General features: G+C 50.8%; 3 protein-coding genes across 3 annotated transcripts in view; all 3 read left to right on the top strand.

The window, feature by feature from the left end:
• Positions 1 to 1131: 1131 nt before the first annotated feature.
• On the top strand, positions 1132 to 3282 carry ENH_00023770 (hypothetical protein, conserved; the record flags this gene model as incomplete). Its single annotated transcript, XM_013584621.1, has 1 exon — positions 1132 to 3282. One exon carries the CDS (start codon positions 1132 to 1134, stop codon positions 3280 to 3282), a length of 2151 nt encoding a protein of 716 aa, XP_013440075.1.
• Positions 3283 to 5640: 2358 nt separating this feature from the next.
• ENH_00023760 (hypothetical protein) lies at positions 5641 to 8313 on the top strand (the record flags this gene model as incomplete). Its single annotated transcript, XM_013584620.1, has 1 exon — positions 5641 to 8313. The coding sequence occupies one exon, from the start codon at positions 5641 to 5643 to the stop codon at positions 8311 to 8313; it is 2673 nt and encodes an 890-aa protein (XP_013440074.1).
• Positions 8314 to 10744: 2431 nt separating this feature from the next.
• The window catches only part of ENH_00023750 (hypothetical protein), a gene marked incomplete at both ends in the record, with an annotated part of 3914 nt that continues 2541 nt past the window's right edge, over positions 10745 to 12117 (top strand). The window contains one exon of the mRNA XM_013584619.1: positions 10745 to 11891. Coding sequence (XP_013440073.1) covers positions 10745 to 11891 — 1147 coding nt within the window. The remainder of the gene's footprint in view (positions 11892 to 12117) is intronic.

The raw sequence follows: 12117 nt of genomic DNA, 5'->3' as shown, positions 1-12117 counted from the left end.
TACCTGAAATCATTTGTTTTATTACTAAAGTTGAATCTTTGCTAAGCGGCGTTCGGGCACTGTATGTGAGAGTTCATCGATGGAACCAATGCGTAATCGATCGCTCACATGGGACACGTAGGTACTTCTTGTGGTAGATTGCGGGTACACTTTACATGAGCACTGTGCCAGCCCCTGGATTTGCACATTTTAATTTCAGCATTGCGATTGCTTGGGATTACATTTCTCTTCGACGCTTCTTTGAGGGCGACGAAATAGAAGGTCCCGCAAGATTATCCTGTGGAATAGGGAATTAAAGACAGGACAACAGCTTGACGAGGGACCCACTGCAGCGTCAGGATTTCCCATCTTCTTTTGAATAGAGAACGCGTTCCACGCTCATGATTTCGATATGGAGATAAACGTTGTAGATCATTGCTCTACTCAGCGGTGAAGGAGAATTTCAACGACGAACACTGTTATGTTCGTGGACTGATATCATAAGCTGCCGTGCGGGGCTTTGAATTGCATATATGCGACATCGTTGGAACCCTGCTTCAAAATTTCCACTAAAAGACACTTTCGGGGGAGGTTTTGTTGTGACTTTGCCGTTGTGCTTCCCTGTGCCGAAGATCTGTCGACAAGCCTGCTGGGATCTATGAAACTCGTAAAGTATGATCATAGGCAGCCGTTAAACCTAACGTCTGAACTTCCTAAAACATATTTATTGAAGAATGCCCAATTCTGGCTTTGCCACTGTGCTGTTTTGGGCTGGGGGGTACGCCGCCAAGCTCCCCGGTATTAGGAATCGCGCCACTAGAAATTGAGTTGAATCTTGACATCATCCCGTCGTTTCAGCCACGAAGAAGCATCGATAAGCCTTCCCACATCTTGCTGAAGGCGGGCTGGCGACGAAACCAATGCCTACAGCTTGATGAAAGGGGATCGGCTGCCAAATCAATGTGTCGCTCCTCGGGAGTGTTACTGCACTGATGAACGAGGGTGATGCGCAGTTGCCTTAGCGAGTGTTCAAGAGTAGGCACAAAGCGTATCAGCTTCCACTACATTGACAGAGTCTGGACGGGATATAATAACAAGCTAGTAAGGGTTGAGACATTTTCCTCACGTACACAAAGGGCAGAGCCTGGCCCAATGAACACACTGCCTCAAGAACAGCTCTGGCATGAGCTGCAGTTCCTTGGCATCCCGCATCAAGTTTCAGATTCACATTCATGGAGGCTTATTGTCCAAAGATCTGGTGATGAACCACTTCTTTCCCAGCGTCCCACCAACATAAAACTGTTTTCATCGTCTCGGGTTCGTCTTCTCCGCGTGGTATTAGCGTCGTTGACGGCAGCGTACCTTCTGTTGCTCTGCTTTCACTTTGTAGAATCTGGGCATCAGTGGACTCCGCTCACTAGAGCTCTCGCAGCTCACCGAGGTGAACCATGTGAATCAGGCAAAGCGCCTGCAGGTGATGAAGGTGGCGGTGAGCCAACAGCAGAATGGACACAATTTTTTGTGCGGGGACGATTTGGGGACAACAGCCGTTTGCCGTTTCCTCAAGCTTCTGGACGGCGAATGTCTTTCGGAAGAGTGCACCAAAGCGTAGAAGCTGACGCTGAAGCTGGAGAGGGGACTTCTAGAGGTACTGTCGCTGTTACTCCTACTGCGCGAAGTTCAGGCAATGGCTTGTATTTGTGGGAAAACAGGAACCTGCCTGAGGATTACGGAAAACGACTACTGTGTCTCTTTGATTCCATGAAAGAGGCTTCGAAGTTGTGTAGCTCACTGCTGCCAGCGTTAACTTGCACGCAACGCATGCAAGTGACGTACCATGTAGTGAGGCTGATCGCCTTGGATTTGGGAGCCGCTTCGTTAATTAGAGAGGATAAGGAGGCTAAAAGAAACGCGGTAGGCGATGCTCTCATCAATTTGATTAAGCGTTCACTTCAACTAGGGGGCAACCAGGAAAGCAATGAAAGAGTTCGGAGCAAGCTCAGCAAATTGATGGAGCTAGTGACTGAGATTAAAAAACCGCGGCAAATCGGCGAAGAAAAGAGCGCTGAAACATATAAGAAGAAGATGATAACTATCGTGGCAACTGCCGAAACGGTGCTAAATAATTGTCTCTGCGTTTTGCGTGGGCTGCTACAGCTTAAGGAAGCTACGTCGGCAAGGTCGCTTCCACCGAAAACAGTTGAGCAGCAATTGCAAGTCCTAAAGTCATTATACAGCGCCCACGTTGATCATGTGGCTAGAGACGGCTGTCTTCGACAACACATAGTAGAGTGCCAAAAGCGACAACGTGTGTATGCGCTTTTAGATCGCGAGCATTTCACTGTTTCCAAAGAAGCGATTTCTCCACTAAGAGACTTACAAAACCAGATAGTTCAGGCGGTTGTGACTGCTGGCGGTCTTCTGCCTTCACAACAGTCACGCACACGAGAGCATGATAGCGCTAGTGGCGCACTGGAGAAACCAACTGGAGAGAGAAAGAATCAGCCTAAGGAACAAAGTCGGAAGTCAGGTGACAAGCCACTGCAGGAGGAGTTCGTGCAAACCGAGCACTTTCCCTCTGACCCCAAAACTTCTGCAGCACATAGAGCAGTGAAGGTAACGCATTCGCCGTCAACCGGAATTCAACCTTGGCGACCTGACGGGCCGCCTCGACAAGGTGCTGGACCTGTTTTGCTGCAACCCCGTACACTTAGTTTTTCCGGAAGATTTCGACACCCTTGGCCGCCGGTTGTCTCTCTGCAGGACATTTCATCAGCGCGTTATCTGAATGCGGCTCAGCCGCACATAACGGGGAACAGAGTTGTGGAGACCCATTCCTATTCTCATTCTAATCATACTTCATTCCCAGTGCTGTCTCATCTATCAGTAAGGCAGGATACTCCCCGTTATCCTCTTTTGCCAAGACCTCCTCAACCATCAGGTGTGCAGTATACTGCACGTCCACCTCATAGCGTCTCATCAGAGCAAGCATATGCTGGTCGCAGCGCTGCAGCGCCTTGGGTTCCCCCTTCTCCGCTGCCGCGTGTGGATGTGGGTGAACCGTCTCAGCGGCTGGAGCCACCAACGCCTTTTCAAGGTGGGGGTTACAGTCTTTTCGGAGGTGGCGGCATACCCCCCTGGTTGCCTTTTTCACAGGCTTCACCTGAATCTATAGAGAGGCGCTCCCATGGAAGTGACGGAAGGCCGCAAGAGGGAGGGGGCGCCCAAGGTCCTATGCCGGATGGCCAGGACGAAGCAAGAGATAGCTTCCCAAGTAGTCGTACTTGGAGCGGCCGTCAATGAGCTACTTTTTGTAAATCTCAAGGCATACCGACTTCGCAGCGAAGTTACAGTGGACTGCTCGGGCGCGGATGCAAAATATATCAGGTTGTACACAATGGAAAAAACCACAGACCCAGGCCACAGGCTGAGATGCGACCGACAGTAAGTAAGCGAGGACCTGGTCGCACTTGCCGCACAATCGCGCATCCCGTGCACCCTGTGCACGCCCTGAAAGCCTTCACCTGTACTGCGTCGACTACCTTAGTAATTACTACGCAGCAACCTGGCTCTGCGTGCAATTCGCGCCGCGCTATGGGCGGTGCGACGAGTTAACGAGGAGTTTGCATTTGCCCGTTCGATGCATTTTGCGAACCGCGTTGAGCTTGTTGTAGAACGACTTCGTTCATAAGTGTTCAGATGTGCTTGCCGCGGCTTCAGTTGATGCTTGCATGCACTGCAAAGTTCAGCAGCAGCAGTTGCAGGAGCTCGTACTGAAGCACTGAGCTCGACGCTCGGCTAGATTCTACAAGACATTTTTCCCGGAGTTAGGCCTAGCAGCGACGGGGATGCCATTCGACTAGTTCTACTAGACACGTTTGCCCCAGCCTTGCCTAGCAAAGGTAGCCATCTGAGTATGATGCACTGTGCGCCAATCCTGCAGTCTGCAAGTGGCCTATTACCGGAAGGTGTACGAAAAGGCAGTCTCAGCAGGAGCGAATTGCTAAATGGGGAAAATGCCAAGAAGGGGGAGCAAACAGCATTTCTGTGTCGTGTAAGCGTTGTCAAGGCATAGTGGAACAACGCCAACGATGTAATGGCGGGGCAATAACACTACAAATTCAAGCGTTAATGCAGCATTCCTCTGCTACATAAATCGGAAGTGTAGCAGTACCTCACATCAGCGCGGTAGTAAAGGGCGGCGTCGCCGTGGAATCAATCATCAAAGGAAATACCTCGCTTACTCTGGGGCTCGATAATAATAGATTTCGGCAGGGGCACTCACAACGCTAAATAAACCTTCATTGCCTAAAGGAGGTAGCGGGCCCCAGGTGTGGGATGCGTGGAACAATTCGAGACCAGATCGCCACACTGAGGAGCAGCTCCAACATTTTGCATTTTTCTTGAACCAACCAAAAAGGTGCTCAGCAGCTCCAATGGAAGAGCAGAGAGGTGCGACAACTCAGAAAATAAGCAGTGCAGAAGTGCAGCATGGGCTTCGCGTGTCCAGCGAAATATAGCTAAAAGCAATTAAATCCACTACTAGCCAGCGCGAAATGCGTGAGTTTATTTGCTTTGGTTGCTGAGTTGAAGTGAGACTAAGGCAGGGTGAGGGATTAACTTTTTGGGGTCATGTGAGAGACGGCTACACACGCAACTAGGGTCATCGATCACACAGAAGACCTACGGCACTTGCTGTTTTACCCATGGCTGGTTTCTCCATGTGCAATAAATTAGCTTGTGGACGAAGATAGTTCAATTGTTGTCCTCTTAGTATTCGCGAAAGTGCCGTGGATGGTTCGTTATATGCCACGAAGTTCAATTTCCTTGCAGTTTTCTTCAGTACCCGTTACTGCAGTGGGGAGACAGAGATATGGCGAGAGTTTGACGAGGAATTTGCAACAGTTCTAGGACTTTCCACTGCTTTATAAATATATCACGTAAAAGAAATTCGACGACTGTAATCTGGAGACAGGTATAGCAGACTGTCGTTCCTCTAAGCGGTCACGCATGAAGAGGGCTCATCGCTGCATGCTGGCGCGCTCATGCGCTGATTTCACGAGCTGAAGATGGGGCATTTGGTTTATAGCTGTGAGAAAAGCATGAGATCCTGTGTCAAGCTTCGTATTCGTGGACTTGGCCAAAAGATGCCTCATCGTGATAATGGCATTATGCTCTGCTGAGGGGGATCTCACGAACTTGCTGGTTGTAAAGGGCATCATGGAGCTCCAAATGCGCAGTTGAACAGAGGCCGCCATGAAATCTTCTGGCTAGGCTCCTACAAATGTATCTCCTCGCGGAAGGCTCAGTGTCGAGCTTGCCATTTTGCCACTTTGGCCTGTGGGTTCAGCGGCAATCGGGAAACATCAGATCCCAAAACACGAATTGAAGCTTGATATCAATCTGGCTTTCGCGAGCAAGAAGCAACATCCTGTTTTTCCTACAACACGCGGGGGTAATCCTGCATACGCATGTTCCTTATTCGGGTGCGTCACCATTTTTAATGAGCAGGGAAGGCGCGTCGCATTTCCAGAAAGTGCTCAACAGTAGCTACACACAGTGCCTGCCTACACTGCTTGAACATTATTTCGACAGCGACTAAAAAATCTGGCAATGAATGAGCGTTTGTCACCACGTGCCTGAGGGGCAGAGTCTGGTCCAATGAACCCACAGCCTCATGTGTGCAGGCATGATCTGCCACTCTCTGGTACCACCCATCAAGGCTCCGATTCATATCTGCGGAGGCAAATCGATCAGCGCTGCGCGGATGAATCACCCTCTATCCAGCGTAAAGAAAGCAACAAACTGTTTGGATCGTCTTGGACTCGTCTGCTAGGGGTAGCATTCACCTCATTGGCAGCAGCGTATTTTTTGCTGTTTTGCTTTCGCTTTATAGAGTCTGCGCGTCAGTTTGCCCCGCCCACTAGATCTCTCGCAGATCGTCAAGGTGAACCATGTTATCCAGGCAGTGTATCTGGGGATGGCGATGAAGGTGGCAGTTGGCCGACGGGGGATTCGGCAGAAGGTTTAGAGCTGGAGGATTTTGGGGAAGGTAGCCTTTTGCTGCATCACGAGGCTTCGGGATTACAAGGCGCTGCCGGAGGAACACGAGAGGTAGATGCTGAGGCTGCATCCTATCTCGATATTTCGGAAGATGCTGCTGGCTTTAACCCCACGCATACTGAAGACGCTGGTTTGCACTTATGGGAAGGCCGGAACATGCCTGCGGACCAAGAAGAGCGTTTGAAAAATCTCTTTGGCCGCATGAAAGACACTTTGAATTTATGTGGGCCGCTGTTGCCAGTGTTAACGTACATGCAACGCATGCAGGTGGTATTTTATGTTGCTAGGTTGGTCGGCCTGGATTTGGGAGCCGCATCACTTGTTAAGGAGAATATGGAGCCTGAGAGGAGAGCCGTAGGCGACTCTGCCATCCAATTGATAAATCGCCTACTTGAGCAAGTGGACGACGAACGAAGCAATAGAAAATTTCGCCGGAAAGTTCAAGATTTAGGACAGTTACTTGAAGAGATAAAGCAGCCGCGGCAAATCAGTGAAGAAAAGAGCGCTCAAAAATACAAAATGAAGATGATAGCCTTGATGTCAACTGCCGAAGTGGCTCTAAAGTGTTGCGCGGGAGTTTTGCAAGGGCTGCAACAGTTAAAGGAAGATTCGCCGAGGAGGCTGCCACCGAAAGTAGTTGCGCAGCAGGTGGGTGTTTTGAAAGCGATTTTCGATGCCCACGTTAATAGTCTGTCCAAAGACGGTTCCCTTCGACAACACATTTTAGAATGCCAAAGACGTATAGGTACGCGTAGGATTATCAGTAAGGATTATTTTACGACGTCCAGAATAGAACTCCCTAAACTGAAAGACATGCAACAAAGTATATTTGACGCCGTTAGGGACGCTGGTGGTTTTCTCCGAGCTGTAGCACCACCTCGAATGAAACTTGCAAAAGCTCGCGCAGCATTCGGGGGACAGAGTGAAAAACCAAGTATCCAGGATTCGGAGCAGCGCAAATCGCCGAGCTACACACCGCTGCACGAAGGCTTCGCAGAAGCCGTGACGCTTTCATCTGACACCACAACTTCTACGCCGCATGAAGAAGTGGAGGAAATGCATTCACCGCCAGCCACAGCACCACTGTGGCGACCTGACCAGCCGCCTCGACAAGGTGCTGGACCGGGTCGGCAGCAACTACACACACCTGGTTCCTCCAGGAGTCCTCAGGATCAATTGCCGAAGCTTGCCTCTGCGTCTGTGTTTCTCCCAGGGTCTTCTCTACCGACTGTGTCGTCGGAAGCAGTTGTAGCTGCTTCCGACGACACATTCACCCGTCCATATTTCCCTCCACCGCAAATGAGCTTTGCACAGCCGCCTCAACCGTCAGATGTGCAGCAGACTGCGCGTCCACCTCATAGCGTCTCATCAGAGCAAGCATATGGTGGTCACAGCGGTGCAGCGCCTTTTGTTCCTCCTTCTCCGCTGCCGCGTGTGGATGTGGGTGGACTGTCTCAGCGGCTGCAGCCACCAGGGCCTTTTCAAGAAGAGGCTTACAGTATTTTTAGTGAGGGCGGCACGTCTCACAGGTGGTCTTCTTCACAGGAGGAGCGGAGTGGTCAGCACGAGTGGCTGATGGAACAACGGAGGCCAGAGCCGCCGGAAAAGGATTTTGTGGGAACGGTGCAGTCTTCGCCTTACGCAACAGGTGCTGCGGCGCGTACAGGAGTGGTGAAAACCCGTCCGCCCCTAGCCGGATTTTCACTGTGGCGACCTGACCGGCCGCCTCGACAAGGTGCTGGACCGGTTCGGCAGCAACTGCACACACATAGTTCCTCCTGGAGTCCTCAGGATCGATCGCCGCAGCTTGTCCGTCCCCAAGTGTTTATCGCAGGGTCTTCTCGGTTGACTGTGTCGTCGGAAGCACCTACGAGTGGAGTTTCATTCACCCATCCATATTTCCCTCCACTGCAGATGACCTTTGCACAGCCGCCTCAACCGTCAGATGTGCAGCAGACTGCGCATCTAACTCATAGTGTCTCATCAGAGCGAGCATATGGTGGTCACAGCGCTGCAGCGCCTTGGGTTCCCCCTTCTCCGCTGCCGCGTGTGGATGTGGGTGGACCGTCTCAGCGGCCGCAGCCGCCAGCGCCTTTTCAAGGTGGGGGTTACAGTCTTTTCGGAGGTGGCGGCATACCCCCCTGGTTGCCTTTTTCACAGGCTTCACCTGAATCTATAGAGAGGCGCTCCCATGGAAGTGACGGAAGGCCGCAAGAGGGAGAGGGGCGCCCAACGTCCTATGCCGGATGGCCAGGACGAAGCAAGAGATAGCTTTCCAAGTGGCCGTACTTGGAGAGACCGTCAATGAGCTATCCTTTCTTAAGGCATACAGACTTCGCAGCGAAGTTACAGCGGCCTGCTCGGGCGCCGATGCAAAATGTATCAGGTTGTACACAATGGAAATAACCACAGACCCAGGCCACGGGTTGAGATGCGACCGACAGTAAGCGAGGACCGCGTCCCACGTACCGCACAGTTGCGCATCATGTGCACCCTGTGCAGGCCCTGAAATTCCATTATTCACCTGTACTGCGTCGGCCTCCGTAGTAATTACTATACAGCAACCTGGCTTTTTATGCAGCTTGCGCCGCGCTGTGGGCGATGAGACGAGTTAACGAAGAGTTTGCATTTTCCTGTTCGATGTATTTTGCGAATCGCGTTGAACTTGTCGTATAACGACTTCGTTCATACGCCTTCATATGTGATTGCCGCGGCTTCAGTTGATGTTTGCATGCACTCGACGTTCAGCACGACGAGTTGCAGGAGCTCGTACTGTAGCACTGAGCTCGCCTTTCCGCTAGATTCTACAAGATATTTTTTCCGGAACTAGGCCTAGCAGCCTCGGGGCTGCCGTCCGTGCAGTTCTACTAGACATGTTTGCCCCATTCATGCGTAGCAAAAGTAGCCATCTGAACATGACGTACTGTGCACCTTTCCTGCAGTCTGCAAGTGGCCTATTACCGTAAGGCGTTCGAAAAGGCAGTCTCAGCAGGAGCGAATCACTAATTGTGGAAGATGCCAAGAGGGCGGAGCAGACGTCACTTTCGTGTCGTGTAGGCTTTGCCAAAGCATAGCGGAACAGCACCAACGATGTAATGGCGCGGCAATAATACTACAAATGCAAGCGTTAGTGCGTCACGTTAATGCCGCATTCCTCAGCTACATAGATCGGAAGTGCAGCACTGCCTCACATCAGTGTGGTAGTGAAGGGCGGCGTCGCCCTGGAATCAATCGTCAAAAGAAATACCTCGCTTGCTCTGGGTCTCGATGATTACGGATTTTCGCAGGGGCACCCACAACGCTAAATAAACCTTCATTGCCTGCAGGAGGTAGTGGACCTGTGCTAATTGGCGAGAGAAGGTGTGGTTGGCAAGCGTGGAACAATTCGAAACCGCATCGCCACACTGAGAGGCAGCTCCAACACTTTGCATTCTTCTTGCATCAATCAAAATAAAGCACGAAAAGGTTCAATGGAAGAGCAACGAGGCGCAACAGCTCTCTAATAAGCGGTGCAGAAGTGCAGCCCGAGCTTCGAGTAGCTTCGAGTGTGCTGCGAGACACAGTTGAAAACAATTAACTCCGCCCCTAGCCCGCGAAAAATGTGTGAATTCATTTGGCTTGGTTGTTGAGTTGAATTGAGGCGAAGAAGGGACGAGGCATCAAGTGTGTTGGGTCATGGGAGGAACTACTGCACAGTCACTGAGCCCGTCGATCCCCTGGGGACACACGGCACTTCCTGGGATATAGCCTGCAGCTGGCTTCTCCAAGTACAATGAATAAATGGTTGGATAGACACAATTAAGCAAGAGTGATCTGTGCTTTTGGGCCGATGGGCTCGATGCTTCGTTGGATGCATTTTTCCTCTAGTTTTCTTTGGTACCCATTCCTGCCCAGGGGAGACAGTTCGACCTCGAGGGCTTAACACGGTATTGACTACAGGCCTTCTTGCTTCTTTTTAATTACAAAACCAAGTACCATGTCGGATTTTGTAATCTGGACATAAGCACTGCAGGCTGCCGCTCCATTCAGGTGTCATGAAGAGTTCTCGCCGCATACTGCTACGCCCATGGACTGACTCCAAGATCTGCCGCAAGGGGCTTTGAAGTTCAACGGTGGGACAGCCAAGAGATTCTCCATCGATCTGCCTAGCTACAGAATCGGACAAACTACATTTCATGATGATTATGGCTCTGCGCCGTTCCCGACCGGAGTTTCTTTGACAAGCGGCTGCCCAAGACAGTCATGGAGCCCCGAAAGTTGAGTTGAACGCAGAGAGTCATGAAATATTATACCAGCGTTCTTATACGCGTACTTCTTGAGAAACGCATTCGTCTTCAGCATGTCATTGTGCGATTTTTCGCTGGGCGCCCACCATCGCAATCTCCTTCCTAACGGGAATCATGAAACCACTAAACTTGACTTGAATCACACTATCACTTTGGTTTCAGCCATCAGGAAGTAACATTCTGCTTTCTTGTAGCTGGTTAACGAGAAAGCGCATGCAAAACCAATGCTGCCATATTTAGGTATGCCACCGTTTCGATGACCAAGGAAGCCGCACAACAGCTGCAGAGAGGCCTCTAGAGTAGCCACGAAAAGTGCCACACTACATTCTTTGGACAACATATGGACTGATGCTGGAAGCAATCTGGTAAGGATTTTGACTTTGCCCCCGCATACGCGAGGCGAGGTGTCTGGTCCAATGGACACACTGCCTGAGGAACAGCTCAAGCAGGGCATGCTGGCCTCTGGTATCGCCCATCAAGGTTCCGATTCACATCTACGGAGGCAAATCGATCAGCGCTGCGCGGGTGAATCACCCTTTACCCAGCGTAAAGAAAGCAACAAACTGTTTGTATCGTCTTGGACTCGTCTGCTCGGCGTAGCATTCACCTCGTTGGCAGCAGCGTATTTTTTGCTGCTTTGTTTTCGCTTTATAGAGTCTGCGCGTCAGTGGTCCCCGCCCACTAGATTTCTCGCAGATCGTCGAGGTGAATCATGCTATTCAGGCAGTGTGTCTGGGGATGGCGATGAAGGCGGCAGTTGGCCGACGGGGGATTCGGCAGGTTTAGTGCTGGAGGATTTTGGGGATGGCATCCATTTGCTAAATCATGAGGCTTCGGGATCACAAGTCGCTGCCGGAGGAACACGAGAGGTAGATGCTGAGGCTGCATCCTATCTCGATATTTCGGAAGATGCTGCTGGCTTTAACCCCACGCATACTGAAGACGCTGGTTTGCACTTATGGGAAGGCCGGAACATGCCTGCGGACCAAGAAGAGCGTTTGAAAAATCTCTTTGGCCGCATGAAAGACACTTTGAATTTATGTGGGCCGCTGTTGCCAGTGTTAACGTACATGCAACGCATGCAGGTGGTATTTTATGTTGCTAGGTTGGTCGGCCTGGATTTGGGAGCCGCATCACTTGTTAAGGAGAATATGGAGCCTGAGAGGAGAGCCGTAGGCGACTCTGCCATCCAATTGATAGATCATTTACTTCAGCTGGTTAACAACGACACGAGCAATAGAAAATTTCGCCGGAAAGTTGAAAAATTAAAAATTTTGCTTGAGCAGATAAAGCAGCCGCGGCATATCCGTGAAGAAAAGAGAGCTCAAAAATACAGAATGAAGATGATAGCCTTGATGTCAACTGCCGAAGTGGCTCTAAAGTGTTGCGCAGGAGTTTTGCAAGGGCTGGGACAGCTAAAGGAAGATCCGTCGAAGAGGCTGCCACCGAAAGTAGTTGCGCAACAGGTGGATGTTTTGAAAGCGATTTTCGACGCCCACGTTGACCACCTGTCCAAAGACGGCTGCCTTCGACAACACATTTTAGATTGTCAAAAAAATACAGGTGTGCGTGCGATTATCAGTAAGGAGCATTTTACAACGTCCAGAGCAGAGCTCCCTAAACTGAAAGACATGCAAAAAAGTATATTTGACGCCGTTGGGAACGCTGGTGGTTTTCTCCGAGCTGCAGCACCACCTCGAATGAAACTTGCAAAAGCTCGCGCAGCATTGGGGGGACAGAGTGAAAAACCAAGTATCCAGGATTCGGAGCAGCGCAAATCGCCGAGCAT

Source organism: Eimeria necatrix, genomic scaffold (genome assembly GCF_000499385.1).
Source record: "Eimeria necatrix Houghton genomic scaffold, Enh_scaff185, whole genome shotgun sequence".
NCBI classification, from domain to species: domain Eukaryota; phylum Apicomplexa; class Conoidasida; order Eucoccidiorida; family Eimeriidae; genus Eimeria; species Eimeria necatrix.
This window is presented reverse-complemented; position numbering and strand designations above follow the sequence as displayed.